The sequence below is a fragment of the Acinonyx jubatus genome, chromosome A2, assembly GCF_027475565.1.
Source record: "Acinonyx jubatus isolate Ajub_Pintada_27869175 chromosome A2, VMU_Ajub_asm_v1.0, whole genome shotgun sequence".
In the NCBI taxonomy this organism is placed as follows: Eukaryota; Metazoa; Chordata; class Mammalia; order Carnivora; family Felidae; genus Acinonyx; species Acinonyx jubatus.
Window position 1 is genome coordinate 153,757,976 of NC_069383.1, and position 24,856 is coordinate 153,782,831.

General features: G+C 55.0%; 1 protein-coding gene and 1 long non-coding RNA gene across 12 annotated transcripts in view; one reads left to right on the plus strand and one right to left on the minus strand.

The window, feature by feature from the left end:
- The window catches only part of EPS15L1 (epidermal growth factor receptor pathway substrate 15 like 1), a 97,731-nt gene extending 79,383 nt beyond the window's left edge, over positions 1-18,348 (plus strand). For 4 of the 11 annotated variants that reach the window (XM_027038219.2, XM_027038223.2, XM_027038220.2 and 1 more), the window contains 3 exons: positions 431-478; positions 12,646-12,851; positions 17,781-18,348. In XM_027038219.2, the coding sequence (XP_026894020.1) occupies positions 431-478; positions 12,646-12,851; positions 17,781-17,927 (401 nt within the window). In that variant the 3' untranslated portion in view covers positions 17,928-18,348. Of the gene's footprint in view, positions 1-430; positions 479-12,645; positions 13,046-13,155; positions 17,704-17,780 lie in introns of those variants that run through there. The other 7 variants (XM_027038226.2, XM_027038229.2, XM_027038222.2 and 4 more) reach the window with 6 other exon arrangements.
- A 578-nt stretch (positions 18,349-18,926) lies between these two features.
- Positions 18,927-21,444, minus strand: LOC113593503 (uncharacterized). The gene is made up of 2 exons (XR_003413682.2): positions 20,754-21,444; positions 18,927-19,990 (listed from the first exon to the last, which is right to left on the minus strand). It is a non-coding gene; the product is annotated as an uncharacterized LOC113593503 (long non-coding RNA).
- Between the last annotated feature and the right edge of the window lie 3,412 nt (positions 21,445-24,856).

Sequence of the window (24,856 nt, forward strand, 5' to 3'; positions counted from 1 at the left end):
TCTCAGGCTGCTTTGCTCTTGGCTTTGGGCCACCGTACCCTTGCTCTGCCGTGGCCGGTGAGGTGCTGGTGCCCCAAATATCCTGTTCATGTCCATAGACCCTCAGGGAGCACTTGTGGGTCTGTTCCCTAGCCAGCTTACCTAGCAAGACCTCCAAGAGAGGACGGGCACCATGATGGTCGTTTCTCAGAAGAGGAAAGGGAAGTGAGAGAGGTCATGTGGGCCACCCACTGTCACCCAGCAAAGTGGCAGCAGGGCCAGCCCTGGACCCAGCGACCTGCCCCCCCGGGCCTCTCCATCCCTGTCAACAGTTGGAATGAGGTTCAGAGTGCTCTGGAGATTGGCAATGCGTGCGCAGTGTTTGATCTGTAACGGCTGCGACGTACCTACGTTGAGGTCTAAATGTCTCTCGTCTGATTCTCTTACCTAGAAGCAGTGGCTGATCAGAAAAACTCTGTGCTGTACACACTGCTGGGTGGTAGGTACATGCCGTGTGAGCGTTGTCGTTTGAGCGATTCCAGCGGTGGCTCAGCTGCGATTTCGTACTAACCTCTAACAACACGGAAGTTGCCGGCTGTGTAGATGCACCCCACGCATGACATCTGAACCGAGCAGTTGACACTTTAATGATTGCATCTGGGGTTGGGGGGGAGGATGTGCACCCTGACACCACCCCTCCACGTGCACACTGCACAGAGCGAGACCGCGTAAGCCCCGGAGCAGTCGGGGGGTTAGCTGGTTATTAGCAGGACAGGTCAGTGGACGAGTCTGGAGCCAGTCCTGCTCAAAGTGTTTGTTATGAGGACAGAGGGCACGACTCGTGTTTTCTTGGCTGCTTACAACAGGCAGCAGCCAGGGAGATGTCCAAATTTTGTTGTTTTTCTGTTTTTGTTTTTGTTTTTTAAGAAAACGAAGGCCAACCTTTTGAAAGTGAGGGAACAGAATGTGCTTCTCCGCTCTTCTCACTGACCGGGCCTTTTGCCGTGTGGAAAGGCCACCTGGCCGGCATCTGAGGTGGCCACTGCCACCTGGGAACACCACATGGTCACACTCAAGGGCCTTCCCAGCTTGCGGAAGGCCCCACTGTGGTCCCACCCTGGGGGCAAGGTGAAGTGGGTACCCGGCTGCTGGGGGCCCTGTGGTCCTGGTGAGGGAGCCCTGCTCCATGGAGATCCCAAGTGGACAATCCAGACTGCCTGGTGAGAACGGTTTTTTCCACAAACCAAAACTCACGGCTTCATGCCTGCACTCACAGAAACCAACATGAAGGCACGGCTCGTCCGTAGTAGGGTCTAGAACTCTGCCAGGTCTCTGCACCTGGAGGTGGCTCTGATGTGTGAGGCCACTAGAATCCAGGATGGTAGGTCAGGCTCAGTCCGTGTTTCTGGACATTGGCGCAAGGGCCAAGGGTCACATTCTGGCTGTGCCATCTCCTTGAGGGGCTCTGGGCGAGCGCCTGCTCCTCACCAAGCCTCGGTTTCCCTGACTGAACATGGGACCGACTCTGGCCGAGCAGGGGCCGTGTGGAGAAAGTGCCCTGCACGGTGATGACCCTCGCTGTGATGTGTGTGATGTGTGTCCCCATCCCCTCCCCAGGGTCCTGGGACCAGGACACAGGTCCTCTTCCACAGGCTCCTTTCCCAGAGGCGGACAGAAGCTGGGCCCGAGGCAGCCATGTGCACGCCGGGAGTTACCAAGGGACCCTCTCCCCCACGAGATTGCAGTTTGGCAGAAACCTTTGCAGTTTAAAGAGAGCATGGGTAGCTGAACTTCAAAGAGGGCTCCAGGGTCCTCTCTGGCGAAGCTCAGCTCTTGTCGCTTGTGCGGGACGGGGTGCACGTTTGGGTCTGAGTCACGCATGGTCTTTTGGGTACCGTCTCTCGCATGCCGTATCTGGCAGCGTTCACCTTCTGTGGGAGTTGTTTTTGTTTGTTCTTAAAAGCTCCACTGAGGTTTGACGTGCAGTAAACTGGCGTATTTACGAGTCAGCCTGTTGCGATCACGGTGGGGGACCAGCCACCTGGGAGCCTCACCGAGGTTCCCTGTGAAAGAGTTCCGGTGTCATGTACATGTGACTGGAGCAGCCCACGGCTGGCCATCGGCTTTCGCTGCTAAAGATGCAGTTCTGTCTTGACCTGAGCCAGAAAGCGTGCCCTCCGGGCCACTGAGAATCACCCTCTGAGACACCTGGAGCTCCAGGGTCCACACTGAGTTCTCTGTGCTCAGAGCTCTTTTCTAGAAAGGTCTGTCAAGGTATTCAGTAAGCAGCAGGTGCCTGTTCTTGGTAGAGAGAATTGGTTTCTTCCAGGCAGATGCAAAACAGACCCCGCTCGCAGCCTCTGAAACCTGTCAGTTAAAGCTGGTGCTCGCACACCTCCCCCAGGTAAACAATGGTGTATTTTCTGCAACGGATCAGAGACCGAGATCAGTCAGAACTCACCGCTGAAGAGTTTCTAGGTAAAAGTTGTTGATTTGCAAAGGGAGAAACAGATTTTTTTTCAAGGGCAGGAAATGGCTGTGTGGGTGTCAGTGATTGGGCCTCCGCACCCCAGCGACAGATAGCGGGATCCTGCCCTCGGCCCCACCCTCCCCACTTCCTGCAAGTGCAGCCCTGCGCCCTGCCCGGCCCCTGCGGCGCCCCCAAGTCACCTTTAACCTCTCCGCAATTTAATTAGCCTTTTATTACTGCTAATGACCTTTTCACCTCCACAATAAAGCCATGCACGTGCCCAGGTTGCCTTTTTTGGTCCCCTCCCACCTGCCCTCAATTCGCCAACCGACACAGGGAAAATGAAATCGCATTTAATCTGAGTCCTGTTTGAGTCAAATGATTAAAAAACAAAACAAAACAAAACAAAAAAGCAGTCCTGTCCCCCCTGGAACGGGAGTCTCCTCCCACAGCTGTGTGTGGACGCCACGCAGGGTGACTGCGGCTTCTTGCTTTGGCCGGTTCTGGCTGCTGCCCACCCACAGGCCAGCCCGCTCACTGGGCGGTCACCCTGCCCGTCCCGGGTGAGCCGCCCGCGGGACTCGGTCGTGGAGGAAGCCCCGAGTTCCTCCACGGCACCAGCCCGTGTGCACACTCGGCTCTCCACCTGCTCTGACAGGCCAGGCTGAGGCTGAAACCGGGGTGGCCATCCTTCGCCCGTGTAGGTCCCGGACCTCTTGTTTGTCGCTCAAGATCCACTTTTAAACTGGCTTCTCCAGTTGAGCCGTGCGGTTAGCACCTCAACCTTGAACCTAACTACTTTAATTCCGTTCCCACGATGATTTCAAAGAGATAATTCGGTGGGTACAAGCGAAGTTCTAGAATGGGACAAGAGCGATTCGCCGCCATCTCAAGAAGCCTGGAAAATTCTGGCACTTGCCGGCCAGCCTGGGTCGGGGTGCCGCAGCGGAGCCGCGGGCACCCAGCCTGGTGGAGCCCTCCTTTCCTGCTCGCCGTCCCCGCCAGCTGGGGGGGGGGGCGGGGGGGGGGCGCGAGCATCTGTGTCAGGGCTGGGGGTGACGCCCTGGCAGCACGCGCTCGCCAGCAGACCCTGCTCCCCGCAGACAGAGAAACGCCCTTTTCCTCTCAGCCTCTTCCTTGAGAAATGCCTGGAGATGGACTGTTCTCTGGGGTGCATTTCTGCTCTGCAAAGTCGGCTGAGTTTGAAAATAGAAGCATTTGCCTATCTTAGCACACGCCCACCCTCCTGCACCCCGGAGGGAAGATTGAGTGGGAGTTGAGTGACACAGTTGTCATCTGTAGCTCAGTGGCGTGGGGTCCCGGAGCAGAGGAATCCGAGTTCCTGGGGTGCTGTGGGGCCTCAGGGTGGGGTGTGGGCTTAGGGAGCCTGGACCCCCTGCCCATCCTGCCACCGACCGTGGGGGTGAATGGATAGGAGCCACTGCCCCGCCCCTGGTCCCCCGCCCCCTTCCCAGCCATCTTGAGGGCTTCATGTCCAACCCCTTGGTTCCACTTAGAGCGAGGTGAAGGAGCCTAGGAAGGTGTGCCCGGTGTGGCCCCTATTTCTCCACGGTCCCACATCCCCTCATTTCTCGATTCAAAGCACCGAGTCATTCCTTTGCCTTTGCCTTTGTCAGCTGAAAAACAGCATGTGCGTGTGGGGCAGGGGGGAGTCTGGCCATACAGAGAGCAAGAGTGGGGGGTTCCCTGTTCTGCTAAGACTGGACTCACTCCTTCCAAGCTGCCCCCACAGTAGGAGGGAGCTCCTGGGGGGCTGTGCACCTCCAGTGCACGCACGCTTTCTAACCGTCTTTCAGACCCGCCTATAACACTTATGATTTTGTTAAATGTGGGCACGACGCCTTTCTGCCTGTGCCGAGGTAGCGATTTGGCAGCTTTGGAGCTCCTCTGTAGGGACGAACAGAGGCTGGGCCACCTCGGCCCAGTGGCACAGACCCAGGGCTCCCCCCCGTCTGGCTGCTGCGTAGCCACGAGTGTCTCCCCATCCCCTGCCAGGGCGCCCTGAGCCCCTGGGAGAGGTTGGCGCAGGTCGGCGCACGGGGCTGTTCCAGCAGAGTGTGTCGAAGGCAAAATTCAAAGAACAAATGTGATTTTTGCAAAAGCAGAACTATGAGACCTGCAGTCTGTATTGTTTTTGTTGTAAAGACTGATCTGTAATTTGACAGATTGGTAAGTTGACTTGTAAGTCACGAACTCCTCTCCCTGTTTTGGCACAGAACTAAAGTAGCCCCTGTCGGGAGCCTTTTGTTGAAACTTCTTGAAAATCCTCTCTCTCAGTGATACGTGTGTCTTGAGGACCCAAAGAGTGTGGCCACTTTCCTTCCCCCTTTTCTCCTCTCTCTTCTGATGGAGGGTTGACCCCACATCCATGGGGCTCGTCACCCAGCTCAATTCCATGACCTTTGACCACCCCAGACACCGTAGAGGCTGAAAAACATATCAGTTGTGGAGATGCCTGGTGGATAATAGTAAATATTTGTTCAGCTTTTCTCAACAATGCAGTACCAAACCTCATCCTGTTCCCCTCAATGCATTAGGCAGATTTTTCTTAAAATTCAGTAAATATTTTTAGTGGAAAATCTCAACGCTGTGATGGTGGGGACCTCAGATTTTATCTGCCGGGGCTGTGCTACTTGGCACGGCTTTGATCTGCGGGGTTTGCCTTCTCTCACATGTGCATCAGTGAGAGCGAGCACGGCTGGCATCTGCAGGGCTCCTCGTTTGCAAGCCGTTAGTTGGTCCCGAGCGCCGCGGTTGGAGAAGTGGGTTTCTTCCCTCCCTCGCCTCCCCCATGTCCCTCCAGATAGGTGGGGGCCGGAGGAAAACGCTGAAGTGTGTTGGTTGAAAAGCAGTCTCTTTCAGTCAAAGGTTCCCGAGGGATTATGAATTTGAAGCCTTGTGCTCTGCACGGGCTGCTTTTTTTCTCTCTTTCTCCCCACTGCTCCCGGTGAAGCTGTTTTGCTGAGGGCGGGGGGGGGGGGTGGCGGGAAGGGAGAAGCCAAGAGTGCCCCCTCCCCAGCCACAGTCCGCCCTTGTGGTGTGACAGTCAGAAGCGTGGCGATTGGGTGGGTGCCCGTGCCGTGGAGGGTGAGGGGCAGTCGCCTGAGGGTCCCCTGTTGTATAGGGTGAGGGGCAGCCGTGTGGACGTGTCCCGTGTTGGCATAAATGGCAGTTGTGTGAACGTCCTGTGTTGTGTAGGGTAATAGCTAAGGTGGGGCAGCTGTCCTGACCACAAACCTTTGTTTTTTTCTTTCTTTTCTTTCTTTCTTTTTTTTTTTTTTTTTTTTGTTGTTGTTGTGTTTTCTTGTTTTTGTATTTATCTCTCAGCTCTAGAAACGTAGTTGCATTTTCCAGCTGTGGCCTCGAATCTTACAAATAGAGCCCAGCAAATGTCCAGTTGGGATGAAAAATGCACTCACACTTCGGTGCATTTTTGATATTTTTACCCTTCAGGTTCATCGAGACCCTCAATCACCCAAAACCTCTTCCTCTCCTCCTAAGTAAAGACTTTCAAATAAGGGAATCTACCTTCCATCAAGAGTTTTGAGCATTCCCGGTTTTCTGTGTGTGTAAGCCCGTCATTTTTCCCATTGGCGGGCCGGGCTCTTGCGGACCCTTCCCGGGCAGCGGTTTCCTGAAAAGCGCGTTGGGAAAGGTGTGACAAGGGGGCAGTCCTGATGTCAGAGACTCAGGGGCGCCTGCCCGGGGCCCGGCTGCTTCCCCGATCCCGGGTGCCCAGGGTTCGGGGGGCAAGGGGGGGGCACACACGGCCTTGAAAAGTTAAATAGGAGAATTAAAGAAATTTCTACCAGGGTGGAGCCGGCCACTGGTTTTTTTTTTTTTTTTTTTTTTTTTTTTTTTAACAGCACACACTGTGGTAAACCATCGGGCTCGTATTGTTTTTGCCGAAGGCAGTCCTGTGTGCGGTTTCGGTGCACCGCTTGGGTAGCTGTTGAAACTGTTGCGGTTTGAAATAAGCCCTACTTTGCCTTTTCTTCAATCTTGCACTCCTCTGTTAATGAGGACTCCTCTGAGGATTGGAGAGTCACCGTGGGCGGCATGCCCGCAGCTCCCAGCCCCCGGGGGGTCGTCGCTTGGTGCCTCCTCGCTCACCACCTTCCCTCCGCCAAGGGGTCAGGCGGTGCCCCGCGCAGCCCTCTAGGAGCGGTGACCCCACGCCTCCCAAATGGCATGTGTCGGGAGTCACCCTGGTTACTTTCTTTTCCAGCCCTTCCTAAAAAATGATTGCCGTTGCCTCCCCTGCACCATGTTCTAGTCAGCATCTTTCCTTCCTTGTGGCACCTGGAGTCGTGGAAAAGGCAGAAAACGGGCAGTGACTTGGCTCAGGGGCACGGAGGCAGCTTAGAATGACTTTGTCACGTTCGAGATAAACTACACCTCAGAAAATCGGAAAAACGATTAAGGCGTTAGCAGAAGTGGTTATGTAAAAGCAGGAACTACACCCAGAATGTTTGAAAAGTGCAGCTGCTAAAAATAAATGGGGGTGCAGAGTAGGAAGTTTGGACCGAGGGCAGTCACGGTGTGCGTTTCTTTGCAGAAAGCCTCTGGTCGCCAGCACGGTGTCAGGCCAAGCCAGAGTCGCCACCGATTTTGCACGTGTCGGGTCCAATAATTCAGCCTCTGCACCCAAGCACAAAAACAGACAACCGAGAAAAAACCGTTTTGTTTCTTTTTTTTTTTTTCCCCTCTGAAATCAAGAGCAGTTGATGTGCCCTGGTTTCATATTAACGCAGTCATGATTTCTAAATAACAACGGTTTCAGCAACGGAGCAAGACCAGGCCCCAGCAGTTTTGATGTGAACGACACTTTTCATCTCCCCGATCACCTCTTTGCTTGTCAGAAACCTCAGCTTGAAATCCTAGTGGGCTGGATTCTGAACCACCACCCCCAAAAGCAATTTAAAAACCACAACAAACCCGAACCAGGGTGGGGAGATGTTCCCAATTTAAAAGAAGGAAAGAGCACAGAGTAGGCGCTGCCTTTGAACATTCGGACCGTTGTGCTCCTCGCGCTTGGGGCCGGGCTGGGGTCAGCTGACCCCTTTATCCCCACTCCGCTGTCTGCCCTTGGGACCAGACCCTGCAAGAAATGCTCCAGGAAGTCAAGCAGCTGGCCACTTGGCTGTGCCGTGCCCTGGCATTTCCAGCCTGTCCTCAGCAACTCTGTACTTTTTCCTGTATTAGAATCTTCTTCTTTGGTCCATTGTCATTTTAGTTTTTGACTTGAAAAAAATCAGCCCACGAGGGCACCAGTGAATATTGGTCTCTCTTGCAGAGGAGGGAAGCCAGAACTCTTTTCTAGCTCCCCAGCGGGGCTCCCCGAAAGGGCCTCAGGTCCCTCAGGACAGTCCTGTGGCTCTTGTATGGCAGCCCCGGGCCTACGAGGACCCCCACCAGGGCCAGGGAGCGGTATTTGCTTGTACCAGCAGTTGCCGAGCCCCACCTGGGAGGAACTGACCCTCGTGTGCTGGGGGCTACACCAGGAAGGATCGGTGCCACGGGAGGGGGACAAGGCAGTTGGAGACCCCGCAGGGGAGGAGTGAGCCCTGAGGGAGGGGTCTGCCGGGGAAGGGCGAGGCGAGAGAGACTGGCTGGGCAGGACGGACGGTACAGGTGGTTAGGACAGTGGAAGTGGCAAGGGGAAAGAGGCTGGGAGTGGTCATGCCACGAGGACCATGCATACTGGGTTAGCATCCCGTCCTCATGCAACCTGAGCCTGTGTCCCCAACCCTCAGGATGCTGTCCCCCAGGGCACCCCTGCCTGTGGCCTTAGGGGTCCTTGCATATACTGGGTCAGTGTGTAGATGAGGGCCAGTCTTCCTGGTGTCCAGGAGCCCCCGGAGCGGGCTTCACTCAGGAGCACGTGTGTCTCCCCACGCTCAGGCCTCGGCTGCTGCTGCTGCACGGGCTTTGGAAGGCGAGGTGGAGTCTGCCTCCTGGTACACTCCACAGGGGGATCTTCTGGGGCTGTGCGTCTTCTCTCGGGGGCGGCCCCTGGCTTGTGCTCCACGCTGGGAAAGGAGGGCTTGAGGAGGGGGGGATGGGCGGGTGCCTGTGAAGCGGTCCAAGGCGAAGGTGCCCTTGTCCGGAGGCTGCAGGTGCCACCGTGCTGCACACAGGGCTTCTGAGTGGCTGCATCAGAGCAGAGAGCTGCAGCCAAGGGTCCTCGGTTTTCTTGTGGGGGCCCCGGGGGGCTCCAGTCTCCCAGAAGGGCCTGATCGCACGGCAGGAAGAAGTGAGTGCTTACCGCCTGCTTGCTGTCCGAGCTCCGTGCCCGCTCCACATCAGGGGCGGGTGTGCTTTTCCCGTGAAAGGCCAGAGAGTCAGTGTTCATCCCCTGCAGGCCTCACATTATCCTAGCAGCCACAGAGGACTCAGGATCGAGTCGGCACAGCGTGTTGGCACTGGCATACCTGAAAAGCTTGGTTTACAGAAGCAGGCAGCCCTGTCGTGGGTGGATCCCTCCTCTTGGTCACTGCTCTGGCAGCCACGCGGGGTGGGCCCCTCACGACCCCCACGTGAGTGTGTTCGGGCTGCCGTAGCAGGACCACAGGCTGGGCGGCCTAACGGAAATGTACCACCGTCCCACGGCCCTGGGGGCTGGGGGTCCAAGGTCAAGGTGCCGAAAGGCTTGGCTGGTTCCTTCTGAGGCCTCTCTCCTTGGCTGGTAGCTGGTGATCCTCTCCTCGTGTCTTCACGTCACATCATCTTCTCTCTGTGGATGTGTGTGTCCTAATCCCTTTTTCTTATAAAGTCACCCGTATGGGACAAGGGCCCCCCTGCAGGACCTCATTTTAGTGTAATCACCTCTTCCAAGACCCCGTCTCCAAATACAGTCACGTTTTTAGGTGCTGGGGGTGGGCACAATATAACGAACTTGTGGGGGATGCAGTTCGGCCCGTAACAACCCCTTTTCATGGAGTAGGAGACTAAGGCTGAGGACAGGGTCGAGGGGTGGCTGCTGTGCTACCCCCCGTCCCCCAGGGGTAGGTCTGGCCTGCCCCGGGGCTGGACTGGAAGAGTTGAGCACGGGGCACAGGAGTTCCCCCGAGAGGACAGTAGCAACTGAGTCGGGGGTGCATCCTGGGCAGAGGGACCAGCCAGAAAAAAACCCCGCATTGGGGGGGTTCCCAGGAAAGGAGGTGCCACTCGAGCCCTGGAGGGGTGGCAGGCAATGCGGTTGGGGAGACTTTGGCATGGGTTGCAGGGCCTTCGGGAGTCACCGCGCGATGGGAGAAGCATAGGCCCGGGGTGGGGCTGGGGGTACAGCAGGACCTGTAAGGAAGAAAGCTCCGTTCAGCGAGGTGTAAAGCATCAGGCCCTACGATAGCATCAGGACACAGCAGCGGACGGCGGGGCCCTAGCCCCAGGGAGCTTATGTTGTGTTGAGAGAGAGCAAAAATACACACGTGACGTAATGACGGAAGGTAACGGGCCACAGAACGGTAGACGGGGAGGCATCTCGGCCAGAAGTGGGGAGGGTCAGCCTCTGGCTCTGCAAGAGGAAGGGTTTCCCAGGCCTGGGGACAGCAGGCACAAAGGACTCAGCTGGGCGGGGCTGGTGCATATTCCTAGAGCAGCAGCGAGCGAGCCTTTGGGAGATCTCCGGCTAGATGTTAAAAAGCCGTTAAAAAGCCGTTTTGCTGGATGAGGATGGCCTATGGGGCAGGAAGCTGGGAGGGGGAGCGACCAGTGAGGTGAGCGGTTCCCAGGGACCCAGGAGAGAGGAGAGCTGCTTGCTCGGGGCGGTAGCTGCAAAGAGAAATAGGGCATCTCCGGGTGGTGTGGGTATGCCCACCCTTCCTCCCGCTTGGGGTGCCCCTGGAGTATGTCTGCCCCCCACTGTTCTCAGGTGGACAGCCTGGAGTTTGCAAGCGGCTGGGCCGGCCTCACCTGACAGCTGTCTCCTCTCCCCCTAGTCTGGGGACCAGGGAGGCCTTGACTCACCCGTTGGCTCATCCTTCAGAGCAGGGAGTAGGCCGGCCGTGCACGGCGGCTGTGTTGGGGGGGTGGTTCTTCGAGGCCAGTGGGACAAGCCAGGGAGCTGTGGCGAGCACCCAGAACACCCTGCTCCCTGCAGCCCTGTGGCGCGGAGGTCGAGGAGGAGGAGGAGGAGGTGGGAGAGCTGATGTCAGGGGGGATGGCACCCGCAGCAGCACTTGGTGCCGGAGGGACAGCTTGAAGATCTGGGCTCTGTCGTGGACGGGGGAGGAGCCCCAGCGGTAGAGTCGCAGCCAGTATAGAATGTGGGGGGGGCTCCCCCAGGCCTTCTCTCTGGCAAGTCACTTGCTATGGGAGAGGGAGGTCCTAATTCCTGCTGCACGGACTCTGCACTACCCTTCTGGGGAGTGACCCATCCGGTCCCGTAACCCATGCCAGCGTGGCACACCCGGGGCTTTGGCAAAGGCTCTCTGTGGGGGCTCCTTCTTCTAGCTCATAGGGCCCGCCCACCATCGGGCCCTGCGTCTGCCTATGAATTGATTTGAGGCCACTGGGAGAGGTGGGCTGATGCGCCGGCCTGCCCCCTCCCCGCTTCTTGGTCCACCTGAGTCCTACTGGTACTGCCTGGGGCAGGCGGTGTGACCGAGAAGGGCAGAACCCACTGCGGTGCAGGATGCCAAGGTGGCCTCGGGGGTGGGGGGCCAGACCCCACTGCTCCTAGGGGCACCACGCCTCAGCCATCTCATCTGACCCCTGCCTCTTTATTCCCGCTTCACACGTAGGAAACCGGCCAGCTGGGGCTGAGGTGCTTGTCCTTGGTGAGGTCTTGACACTAAAAGAAGCAGAGGCAGGCCGTGGCCCCAGAGCTCTTAGGGACACCTCAGGGCCTTTAGAAATGTAGCCCGAGCAGCAGCATGGAGAGGATGGTTTTGAGAGCTGGGCCTGAAGATGGACGGGTGGTCGGTGTCTCTAGCTGGCAGGTGATGTGGCAGAGGCTGGCTGGGTGAGGAAGGCAGGTGTCCCAGGCTCAGGTGCTGCATGGGGGCACCTGAGATGCCACTCGGGGCTGGAGGCATCTTCTGGATGTGCAGCTAGATGTCCCAGGTCATATGTGCAATGTGGCCCTTGGCTTTTAGGTTCTTCGTGCACATTAGTTTTGAAATTGCAAGAGTAAACGTAAACAGCTGGATTGACAAGTTGGAATTATGTTAAGTGCCCTCTAGTCTCTAGCCTGGGGCTTGGACGCAGACCTGCTTGGACTGAATTAAACACCTCACTCTGGGTGCCCCGACCGCCCTGGCCTGCCATCCGGCAAAGGAGTGGCGTCAGGCAGGGACCCGGCCTACAAAATGGGCAGATCCTGGAGGCTCATCAAGTGTTGCTAGGCAGGCCTGGGGAGGCCCCTGGTTCCTAGTGGAATATTTTAGCACGCTGGCAGGACTTGTTAGGAGAAGCTGCCTGCCCTCAAGCCACAGCCCCTAACGTGATCTCAGGGCCTCAGTTGTCTCTAACTCTAAGCATGTGTATCCCACACTCATCCCGTAGCGATCTGCCTTGCCAGGACCCAGGCATCCTAGAGCCACCCTCTCAGCAAGAACCCAGAAAGGCCCAAATCCTGCCCGTTGGAGCCACCAGCACCAAAGGGCAGAAGTGGGAGCTGAAAACAAATCTAAATCTCAGGATAGCAGAGGGGGTTTGTCTGGTGAGCCTCACAACTAATGCTAACTCTGTACCATGTTGTGAAACCAATTCCCCTTTTAATTGCAAATACCCCCCCCCTTTTTTTTTGTTAGAAGTTTTACAGTGTATTTTTCTGCTCAGCCATGACTTTCCGTGTGATAAGTAAATGTGTTGCCACACTAAAATGAGTCACTTTGAAACATGCCTGCGAGTTCGCTTGTTAAAGACAGTAAATTTTAGCTGTGTGGGGCGGGGAAGGGAGGGGGTTGTCTGAAGTGGTTTTCTTGTATTTGCCCGCAAACCCGTTAAGCCTCTGGGATAAGGTGAGCATAAAGCGAGATCCACCCAGGATTCCCCGGGATCTGTCCCACCACTGAGCGGCATTCCAGCCCTTTCCAAAGAGGGAGAGGGTGTCTCCGTGAGCGCGTGCCGGCCTCCTCGGTCAGGACTCTGTTCTGTCCGTGGTCAGTAACTTGTATTTCTTTTTTTTTTCTCCCTTTTTTTTTTTTTCTTTTTTCTCCTAAACTTTCCAGGTAAAAGTACACCTGTAAGCCAGCTTGGTTCTGCAGACTTTCCCGAGCCCCCCGATCCATTCCAGCCACTCGGGGCTGACAGCAGTGACCCGTTCCAAAATAAAAAGGGGTTTGGGGACCCGTTTAGTGGAAAAGATCCATTTGCTCCCTCCTCTTCAGCTAAACCTTCTAAAGCCTCTTCCTTGGGCTTTGCAGACTTCACCTCTGTAAGTTGAGCTTCCTCTGCGCCACCCCCCACCCCCAACCCTCCGCTTGCAGCTTCTTTGGGGTTGTTTTTTTGTCTCTTTCCAAAGGCAAACTTGGCTTATGTCCCCCGGTACCTCAGTGCTCTCACTTGTGTTATTTATTCTGTACTACTGCTTTCTGTAAGAAACAGTTTCTCAATAAAACAAAAAAAAGAGCTACGGTTTGGATACTCTGTGATAAGGGCATGCTTTCTTCCAGCGGGGTGGCCACACAGGCCTGTTTCTGTCCTTCCTGGTTAGACTCTGTGTTACTTCTGTCGCCCAGAGGCTGTTGTGTTCAGGGACTCTTGGCAGCGGAGGTGTCGCATGCTTCCGAAGTCTGAAAACAAGACGGCAGAAGTTTCGTTAGGGTGTCGCTGCCCCCAGAAGGGTCACCGTTGCCAGAGTTGTGATGGGCCCGCCCCAGTGCATTTGGAGCGGCTAGTGAGGACGGATGGACCCAGGCAGGACCCGCAAAGGAAGAGCCATTCGATTTTTCAGCGCTTAATTCAGTTACCAGCTACAATGCACAGAGAAGTCCAGCCCAGAACAACTGCCCTGACGCCCTTTCCCTTTGCCAAAACTAAACCAAAACCAAAACCCTCCCGGAGCCAGTTAGCAAAGCTAAGTGCCTTTTCAGAAGCTAATCCTGGGATTTCTGAAAGCCTGGCTTTGTTTCTCGGAGCGGAGCGCAAGAAAAGATTCCAGGTTGTAAAACGCTGTCCCTCCAGGCTGTTTTCAGTACCTTCCTGGGTACCGAGAATCTTGTTCTCCGAGAGCTTCAGATGTTGTCTTCCCAGAACTGGTTTCACGGTCTGTCTGTCGCGCACTGTTTGTTTTTGAAAAGGTTTTCTTCATTCAAATTTGCAAAGTACTTTTGTTTCCTGGCTAGGGGTGGAGACGCATGACCTAATAGACGCTCCTGCTCCCAGACTCTCTGTCCTAACACAGGCTCTGCCCTGTCGGTGCCCAGTGAGTGCCTGATTCGCTTCAGATCCACCTCGTGCACAGCTAGCCATCCTGTGGCGTTACCGAAATCGCCCGAGATGCCGACGCGTTCTCGGCTCTTGGCGACCTATAAATATTTTACGACTGCCCTTAGCTGAATTTTGTTGACAGCCAGTGCACACTGTGGATGTATACAAATGGCAACATTATTAATAAAAGCCCAAAACAAAACCCGCTTTATCTACAGTTTCTTGAATAGTACCACATTTGTATTTTGGTGGGGAAAAAAAAATGTTAAACGCTGATGAGAAAAATAGAGCTGTTCACGTATGATTCGGGTACTCTCTTTTGGGTAGGGAAGAGGGGTAAGTAGATGTGATTGGCAATTGGGAGAAACGACTGTTCTCTTTCTGAAATGCATGGTTCTGTTTCTGTGACCCCCACCCCCCACCTGATGGCTGGTTTGGGGAAAATATTTAAAAAAAAAAAAATCTGAGGTTTCAAGCTGTCATTTGGCCCAACATTTTTGGTCATTCCAGAAACATCCCTGGTATTTGATCATTCTCGTTTCCAGGTGGGGGATCAGGTTCCACCCAGTTTGCAGCCCTGCTGTTCTTTGTTTGAAATCGCCTTTCCTGCTTCGGATGCCCCAGTTTTTCCAGAGGAAATGACCCGACAGTGGGATTTGGCCACTCTGCTGGGATGGAGTGTGGGGGGAGGCAGGCAGGACACCTGACTGGTTTGGTTTGTCCCCTTCGGTCCTACTATAGTCCCAAGATGGTCAACCTGTCCCACCTTGGGGCACTCAGGATGTCTTTGCGTTTTCATGACATCCAGGGATGCAGCCCATTGGCCACTGGTTTCTGGTTCCCTGGACCTTGAAGATCTGGGCCAACTCAAAACAGGGCCAGAGTCGGTTCCTCCGGTTTGTGTATTTCAGCTTCCCCAAGTAAACGCTGACAGGTCTCTTCCTGCCCAGTCACTGGCACCGTGACTCTTTCAGCTCGGATGTTCTAAGAGTGGCACTGAGACGCCCTGTTCCCCGCGCAGAAGCCTCTGGGTCCGCACTGGAGCTCAGTTACGCCGATGTCACTGTGCGTGCCGTCCCCCGTTGGCGCCCTGGCTCTGCCACTCTGGAAGCCTCTAATTTATGAGCCCCAAGTTTCCATCAATGGGTTACTTGTCCTTGGAGCTGTTCACGGGAAACGTCTCCAAGATTTCTTTCAAAACAAGACTTTCTGTCTCAGGCAAATGTGTTTATTAGGAAGTAGCATTTATAGGTTAGCAAAATGGCTCTTTTTTCCAGAAGTGCAGAGCAGCTATCAGATCGGTGCGCCGTGCACCCTCAACTGAGTTGGATACGATTCTCACGGTGGCAGCAGTGAGCCAGTGGGAGGTGGCTGCAGGCGTCCTGCCCATGGCACGGTACAGGCTCTGTCACACGCCTCGGGCCCCGGGGAGGAACGGTCCTGGGTGCCTTGTGTGCGGAGCCATCTGGACCCCGGATTTCTGCCGAGAGGCTGCTGAAGTAAAACTGCTAAGTGTCCGCCTCGAGATGTCGAGGGAGGGCAGCAACCTGTGCCCCACTGTCTCCGCTCCAGGACGGCGCAGGGGTGAAGCGGGAGTCAGCTGCCGTTGATGGAGTGGCGGCCGCATCCACAGGTGCTCCAGGTTCTGGCCTTCACGACGCGGGCAGGTCAGAGGACCGGGGTCCGCTGGGACACGGAGAGAATTTTCTGCTGACATGAGGCCCAGAGGGAGCCACAAGGAACCCTCTTCCTCCGGTGTTCTCTCGGAAACGATGGTCCAGCCTGCTTCTCAAGTGCGCACAAACCATATGCTTGGTTCGAGTCTCCATAGAGGATCCTGAAGCTGGCCCCAACCCAGTCCGCTCTGAAGGCATCTGGAATGTTCCTGTCAGCACATCTAATTTGAACATGGAGACCCCTTGAGCAGGAGGCTTTGTGGTGACATCCTAAGACTCTGGGGCTGGGCGGGAATCATGGTGTGGCCGTGTGGCCTCAGCTGATACTTGACCCCTCCTGGCTTTGCTTCCAGGCTGTGGCTGGATCACCCTGGCCGTTGCCTGTCAGCCCCCACCCACCCCCTCCTCTGAGCTGACAGAGGACAAGGTCCCTGTCAACCATGGTGCCATTTCTGCCAGCATTTTGTTGTTTTTTCCTTGTTTTTCTCCTGATGAGGTATGGGAAAATTCCCCAGAGTGCGGGGGTGGGGGCTTTCTGTGACGGGCAGTGGAAACAGGGGTGGGGACCAGATTTCAGGGAGTCCTACCTGGAGACTCATCACCCCCCTGAACGCTTTTCTGGGTAGCTTCTTTGAGAAAGTCAGACTTAGCCTTTCTTCCTGGGGACGGCTCTTTTTCATGCTGACCCCACACTTGTCCCCACCTGACTCCCAAGGCCAGACAGAGGGAGGCTGCCTCTCCTGTCCCACCTCCTTCTCCAGGCCACATGTGGTCCAGACCAGGCTTCCTCCACCGCCCCTCCCCCCTCTGGTGCACAAGCCCTTGGAAGTCTAGCCCCTCCCACCCCATGCTCTGTTCTGGCAATGTCAGGGTTGGCTGGTAACCCCCCACCCCGGCAAAAGCCACACTCACGAAGGTGCCCTGTAGCCCCAACTCCTCAGCTGTGGCTGACCGCCCCTGCCCCGCCTCCACCCAGACCCAGAGAGAAAGTCCAGCGCGCTGCAGGCCAGAGCTCCCTGCTGTCCCCAGGCCTCTGTGTCCCCACCTGTCGGACGAGCTCACCCCCCAGTTGCCACTCAGGCTCAGTACATGTGTGAAGAGGTAGCCGCGAATTTCTTTGTGCTTCCTTCCCCAGTGCTCCCCCTGGGGTCTGTATGGGCCTCCTCGAAGCCCGTGTCAGATTGGGATTGTCTGTATGCCTGTTCCCGAGGGCCACCTTTCCAAGGGCCGGCCTGCCTGTTTCTTTGGTGTCGTCCAGCACTTAGTGAAGAGCCGGCAGAGCGGGTGCAGAGAAGAGACCTGGGAAGGGCCCCGAGTCTGCGTTGGGGCATGTGACGGGGGGTCTTGGGGGGAGCCAGCGACCCACGCCACGGGAAGAGCGTGTGAGATCTAGCTTTGCTTTTCTTGCCAGAAAGCTAAGGTGCCTTGACTGGTTTGAAACCACCCATCTTGGTATCAGAACGGTTTCCTCTGCTGCTGAAAAAAATTTTTTTTTGAATTGAAACTTTTGGAAAAGGACCTCAAGAACTCCTGGACCGATTGGCTGCTGTAAATGTTCAAGTACAAAGTGGCGCTTAGCAGGCCCAGAGCTCCCCGGACTGTGGCCGGGGTAGAGATGCCGCGTTTCAAGACAGTCGTCTGTGCACTTGTGAAGCCCAGAGCCCCATGCACCTGCCAGAACTCTCCAGTCTCGGCGCCTTCCACCCACTGGTGTCATCAGCCCGTCATTGAGGCCCGGGCCTGTGGGTTCGCTGTTTGAGCTCCTCGGTTCAGACCTCTGCTCCACCGCCGTTTTCAGAGACGCCCGGAGAGGAGGCCACGCGGAGGCTCCTCCTTCACACCCCCGTTGAAGCCTCGTAGACTCCGACCCCGGGGAGTTGCAGGAAATCTCTCTGTGTCCCCAAACTGACGCCTCTCGTTGCCTGCCTTGGTTTCCTGCGGGCAGGGCGACTAGTTTCTCTGAGGTCCCAGGTGGCAGTTCAGGTCAGACTGTTTCTCAGTGCATGTGACCCTGGGTCAGGACCGGGGGGCGTGCGTGTCCCCTCCCCGCTCCCGACCGAGACACGGGCTTCTTTGGCTTCTGCTGGTTTTCACGTGCACGCCACGCGGCCCCCGCCCCCTCCCCCCAGTGCACCCCAGCATTGCATTCTCCTGCACCCCGACAGCGCGCGCGGGAGGCGTCCTCCTCGCCCCCCCCCCCCCAAGTGGCGGCTCGCAGCTTCCGGGCCGAGTAACCCCACCTCCATTTTCCTTTGCAGTTTGGCAATGAGGAGCAGCAACTCGCGTGGGCCAAGCGGGAGAGCGAGAAGGCGGAGCAGGAGAGGCTGGCGCGGCTGCGGCGGCAGGAGCAGGAGGACCTGGAGCTGGCCATCGCGCTCAGCAAGGCTGACATGCCCGCCGCCTAGGCGCCCGGCCCCGGCCACCGGCGCGGGCGCGGGCGGGACGGCCGCGGGGGCGCTGGTGCAAAAGGAGAAAGCTCGAGTCTGTCTCTACGCACACACGCACGCACAGTGGCCCCCGTTTCACGTGGTGACGCGTGGCCGCCACTGTTCCGCCAAGGACTCGCGGGTCAGAGGGCCTCGGGCTCGGGGGGCTCACCTGCGCCGTGACGTCCCTGTTGAGCGGCGGCACCCGGTTCTCCCTCCGCCCGGAGCACAGGACCGTGACTCCCGGCCTTTCGTCTCCTGCTCGCGCCGGCGCCGGGGCGCCCCCACCCGATGCCTCCCCGACCCCCCCTTCTGAGACAGACATCTGGGCGGTGTCCGCATCCGTTGTATAAAATTCAGTTCGAATGGTTAATATAAAGTATTTTAATACAAAACACAATCTTTCTTTCCCTTTCATTGAAATGTTATCTTCCTGGCTTTAACGTTCACACGTGGTATCCCAGAGGGAAACCAGCCCCGCGGTGGGCGGAAAACCAGATGGAAGGTTCCTGTGTGAATCCTAAGCACTTGAGTGGCTTCTAGGGCCACAAAGCCAATTTGGGACGTTTTCAGGGTCGCCCTGGCTCCCCAGGGTCATTGTCACTAGAGGGGGCGGCCCTTTGTCAAGGCCCCGCAATTTGAAAAAAAGAGCCCTGTGCCGTTCGCTGAGGCCTGGTCTCCATCAGGGGCGAGGCCGCTGGGCAGTCCGAAACCCGTAGTCAGAATCGGGAAACGGGACAGTTTCCCCCTAGGATGCAGCTGTGTTCCCCTAGAACGTTCCGGAAGCTTGGATGTAACTGTTGACAGGACGACCTCAGGAGTTGCTGAAGATATTGCAGATCTGCCCCCTGCTTTGCTTCTCGCTGTCCCCAGGGAGACGAGAACCCCCCCCTTCCCTCCTCCCCCCCTCCCCACCCCCCACCAACTTCTTTCAGATAAAGATGATAATAACTTTCGAATTTGAGCGGCCTGAGCATAGCCTGGGAAGAGCCTTTATCCAGAGAAAATGCAGCAGAGAACCTCTGACCCCCAAACCACGCAGGTTCGGGAGGGGACGAGATGGGAATGTCAGGATCAACCATTCCGGGAAATCTCAGGGGACCCAGCCCCAGCCCCTTCTGGGTCAGATTCTAAGACCCTTCTTTGGAAAAGTTCCTTTTCGGTGTTTGTTGTGTATCTCTGGGCCAAGGTCTCTGCCTGCTCCCCTTCCCCAGCCAAGGCAGGGCTGCTCACCCCTGCCCCCGTGCCTGCTGCTTCTCAGCCCCCCTGCCCCCCAATGCACATGCTTTATCACCTCCAGGGAATCATTCTAACAGACGTATTTATTTGCTTGTTCTTACGCTTTAGTAAACTTTACTTCTTAGACCCAGTTTCAGATTTGCAGAAAAATCACAAAGATAATGCAAAGGGGTTCCCATAAACCCCTGACAAATTCCCCTGTTTTTAACCTCTTGTACTCATAATGGTACATTTGTTAGAACTAATGAACCAATATTGGGAAATTAAATCTCCCTTTTCCAGGTTATGGACGAGGGGCCCCCGGGGTCCTGGAGGGTGTGGGATTCCCTGGTGCGCAGGAGACCGCCTGGCTTCTCTGTCCTTGGCAGTGACGTGGGTCTGGGGCCTCGCACGAAGCCTGTGGGCTTCCTGACCTCTGAGGGGCGTGCCCCCCATCCTCTCTGGAAGAGCCAGCAGCTTCCAGAATGTGGCTGGAGGCGATTCCTCAGGCTTCCTCCCCTCAGGTGGCAGTCACCGTGTCACTGCTCCCCAAGGTGGTCACAGCTCTGCACGTGGGCATGAGGTGAACCCCTCTCCGTGTTTGCAATGATTCAGCTTCCATCATTTTGTTTCAGCCTCAGAGCCACCTGGCAGGCGAGGCAAGGCGACCGTGCATTTTCCTGGTGGGAAAACCGAGGCTCCGCGTCTTGTAGTCATTTGCCCGGAGCCTCAAAGCCCCAAAGCGCCGGTGGCTCAGCATTTTGACGGTCTTGGAAAAGGTTTGTTTCTTCTTGCCCCGTTGCTTTTTTACGTATCCACTGCACCTAGAAAAGGCACAGAAAGAGTCTCTTTACGTCTTAGAAATGGAGGACCGTGCACTGAATTAGGAGCTCTTACCCAGGGAGGTGCGATGGGCTTTAGGGAATCCTCGAACCCCTGAGGTTGCATTTGTGTATTTTTCTTGTTTATGTGGAGGGTGTCCATGATGTTTTCATTTGGTTGTTAAAGGTTCCCAGACACCCCGCCCCCCCAAAAACGGTTATGAGCCAGTTTTAAGTCCCATTTCCTTTCTCCCCAGCCCCCCCCCCCCACACTCAGGGATGCTCCTACACAGACACCCACAATCAGCCTCCAATCCACCGATCCCTCCCCGCTCCCGCGGGCTCGCTCTGCCTCTTCCTCGGCAGGGAACACGCACACCCTTTCCTAAAACACAGAGTATCCAGTTCGAAAGCATTTATTATGAGAATCTCCAAACATAGTAGCGGCGAGAAGAGCACAATAAACCCCCGCATACGCGTCGCCCGGTGTCCGATCCCTTTGCAGCCAGGCTTTAAGGCAGTTCGGTCACGGCATCATTTCGTCCTTCCCCATCCAAGTACGCGTCGCTCAGAAAGGTGGGCGCCTTCTCACGCAGCCACCAGGCCACGATCACGCCTAAAGCTAAGGGTCATACCCTCCCTCCATCCAATCACATCCTGCATGTGAACGGCAGCACCTTTGATTTCGCAACATCACTGATGTGCCGCCCGATGGCTGGAAGCCTTTGTCCCCTTAGCAGGTGCCCCGCTCTGTTCAGGCTCCCACCTGTGCTGGCTGCTTCCCCACCTCCTCACTGTCCAGCCACCCAGCCCCGGCTGCCGCGGGACCGGCACCCAAGGGTCCAGGATACCTGGTCCGAGCCGCCTCCTGCAAAAGGCTGGCCGATTATCTGCCACTGAAATGAAATTGCATCTTCAAAGCCCGTTTCATTTAAAAGGACATCCTAGTCCTGGAACAGTTGTGGAAAGCTATTTTTAAAACAGGAAGCGTCTGAGAAACAAAGAACCTGCCTCTTGAAATAATGGAGTAAATATTTCTGCCGCCTTATCAGATCTGGTTCCTTTTGAAACATGGTACTTTTGTTGTTGTTGTTTTTTTTCCCCCAAATTTTCCCCAGTAAAAGTTACCAGGAGCCGTACAAATTGTATCATGAGCTGTTGTTGGAAAAACATAAAGGGAAATGTGATCCTTATCACAGACTTATTCCGGTGAAATTACGTGATATGGGCTTGCATGTTTATGTTTAGTGGGTTTTTAAATATCTCTTTGATTTGCTCTCCAGCAGCAGTATGCTCCTGCTTCATGACCTTGGGCACACGCTACCTAACTGCTCTGGGACTCACTTTCCTCCTTTGGCAAGGAGGCTGGACCGGACGAAGACCTTTCTAGCTTTAAAAGTCTTAAGATTATGATTCAAGTCTCTAGAAAGGCACACATATTTTAGGAGTTCAGGTAACAATAAGAATTATGATTATGTAATGCAATAGAGGTGCTACTTCTTGCTAAATGGAAATCGTATTATAATACCTAAGTGTATCAAATTAACGTGTACACCTTAAATTTACGCAGTGTTGTAAAAATTTACGCAATGTTATATGTCAAATGTATTTCAATAAAAATATTTTTCCATGCCTTAAAAAAAATTGAAAAAGATATGTTTCCACTCTTGAAAACCATTTGATAGCTAAGGGAGAAATGCTAGCTTAAATAACTAGTGTGTGTGTGTGTGTGTGTGTGTGTGTATACACTATTATATATTTACTACATGGGCACCTGGATGTCTTAGTTGGTTGAGCGTCCAACTCTTGATTTCAGTTCAGCTCATGATCCAGGGCTGTGGGCTCAAGCCCCACACTCAATGTGGAGCCTGCCTAAGTTTCTCTCTCTCTCCCTCTCTCTCTCCCTCTGCCCCTCTTCCCTGCTCTAACTCTGTCTCTCTCAAATAAATACTTACTACACATACTCTTATATATAATTGTAGTAGTATTGTATATATTAGTAGTCTGACCTATAATAGACTCTCATGTATAATGATAATACTATTATAACATATAGAGTCTATAACATGTCAATAGCAAAATATTGTGACAAGGATATATATCAATACTATAATATGTACTTATAAATTAAAAAAAATATTTGATGAGAAGCCTCAGTTTAATAAATGAGCAATTCTGTGACCTTGCAATGGTCTTCCTACACTGACCTTCAATCTGGGGGTAGAGAACCCTTTCTGGGGACCAGAACATAAGGGCTTTTCAGATAATGGCCTGCAGTGAATATTGTTTCTTTGTGCTCGAGACAAAGGGCAGAGTTTCCATTCTGAGAGCCAAAAAAAGACCCAAGATGAGATGTGGCCATTGTTCAGCCGTAAACACACTTTTTAAAGGAAGTGGGGATCCTGGTTCTAAGAGAACAGCATGGTAGACCGGACCTGCGATTCCTTTCCGGTTCCAGATCCTAGGATAAGAGTCTTCTGGCTTCTCTTCCCCTAAGGGAGACCAGAGAAGACCCTGAGGGGTGAAGAGACCATGGGTGGGCTGGGAAGGACACAGCCTTGAGTCGGACAGGCTCGGGTGTAAACCCAGCTCCCCTCTCGATAGACCCGGGGGAGCCCACACCATCCCTTGGGACCGTTTCTCCTCCTCTGTAAAGTGGAGAGAATAACATCATCTCCCAGGGCTGTTGTGAGAATCCATGGCAGTGTTCTCAGCACATTCTAGAGGCTCAAGGTAGAAAGCACAGAAAGAACAGTAGCAGTAGTTGTTTTGTCATCTATTTTTGTTACTGTGGTAAGGAGAAAAAAAAAAAAAAACCCACCTAACAAAATGCACCATCTCAACGATTTTTACTGTACAATTCAGTAGTGTGGACTCTCTTCGCGTTGTTGTGCAATAGCTCTCTAGAAGTTTTTCATCTTGCAAAACTGAAACTTCATAGCCATGGAACAACAACTCCCCGTTTCCCCTCTCCCCCAGCCAGTGGTAGCGGTTTTTGTTATTACTGATTCGGAGGGTTCTTATTAAAGCAATGGTCGCCACGATAGTGATTGCCTTGCACTTCGATAGCAGGGGCTCGTGCCGTCTAGGTCTGCTACCCAGGAACGTGCGGAGAGCTAACTCTTGTCTATACTGGATAAGCTACCACTCTGTCGCTGAGTATGGGAGGCTCGTTCCAAGGGAAATTGGTGTGGGGTAGGCGGGGAGCCGGGAGGCCCCTCAGACCTGCTGTTAACTTTCCCGGAGATGGTACGAAGGCCCGTGGAGAGAAGGGGGCTCCCGTGTCCCGAGTGCCTTGGGCGGACCAAGTCCATTTTCGGCCCACAGACGGGGGGAAAATGGTGGTTATGTCCGAAACCAAGAGGCTAGCGCCGACTCAGAGGCCTGGCCAGGGGACTTTCCACTTGAGGAGGACAGATGCCATTGCCCTTGGAGTGGCACTGCTGGACTCTATCATGAGCCTGTCACCACTTCAACAGTGGTTATTTTTATAACCGACAATGACACTTACTGGAAGTGGCCTGGCATTCATAGCTCCTGCAGTTAAGTCTGAGCAGTTGGAGGGCAATGGCCCCGGGACGTGGTGGTTCTTCGGGTCCTTGACCAAGACGATCCCACAGAGTAGATCCCTCCCAGCCCCGGAAGGATTCCGGGGATCCCCAGCCTTCCACAGGGCTGATTCTCTCTGGACATACGCTTGAGGCCACAGAGCCATCGCACTCTCCTTCCTACAAGTCCTCTGACCCTCATGGCTTACCCCAGCCACCTTGTCACCTGCGCCTGCCTGGCCCTCCCAGGAAGGAGTGCGTCTGGCCAACTGCAGCGGGGGGCGGGGGGGGGGGGCAGATTCTCCCATTTTCCATCTTCCGTGCCACCTTCTTGATTTGTTTGAGCTTCTCATTTGCGCTTTTTCTCTCAAGCATTGACTGGGCCAAGGAAGATGGTTCATTTAACAGAGGAAATGACTAGAAATTGATTTTCAGCTGCGGAGGCTCCTTTCACGCCTAGAGCACATCCTACCCCTCGCAGACATGTCCCTGTCCCCCAGGCCCGTGCCCCAGCTTGGAAGGAAGCCCTGCGGGGGGGCATTTTTCTGATACTTTGTCTTCAGGCCATTGGCCGTATTTCTAGCAACTCTTTTTCTCTGTCTTTTGCCGCCTCTCACATCCAACCGTCCGCTTCAAACCCTGTTTTTGCTTAAATTGTCTTGCTGACTCTACATCCCAGTCCTTGGGGCGGTGCCCACATGTATTCTCTGAACGAAACCTTTTCTCGGGAAGCGTGGGTGAGCGAACAAGCAGGAATTGTTCCAGCGGTCACCAGCCGGTGACAGACTCTGGGTCCCCCGTGCTGCCGTGGACCTTCTTGGGGGGGACGCGGGGACCCCCAGACAGATGGGAGGCTTTGGCAAGGCATCTGTAAGAGCGAAAGTCAGGCCGTGAGACTCCTCACCTGGCCTTCGTGGAGGGCCTGTGGCAGCTGTGTAACTCGATCCAGAAAATTCTTCCCGCCTGTAGTCAGTCCAGTGACGCAGGGGCCATTCTCACTGAGTCGCCTGCCTCCGTCACCTGAGAGTCTGGTCTAAGCCCTGGGGCCCGGGGCACCCTTACCGTTTGTCATTTGTAACTTTCTCTCGGGAGCCTGAGAACCATCCCAGGTCGACCTGCTGTATTTCTGTAGAAACCAGATGCCCTCAACTACGGTTGTATTTCCAGAAACAGGAAATGCTGCCAGCAGCCAACTGTACTTTGAATCAGATTTAATTCCACAGACTTACTTTCACTCACGTTGTTCTGGACCAGGGGCCGGTAGGCTTTCTGTCAGGGACCGGGTTTGGCTTTTGGGGCCGTATGGTTTCTCTTGCAATTA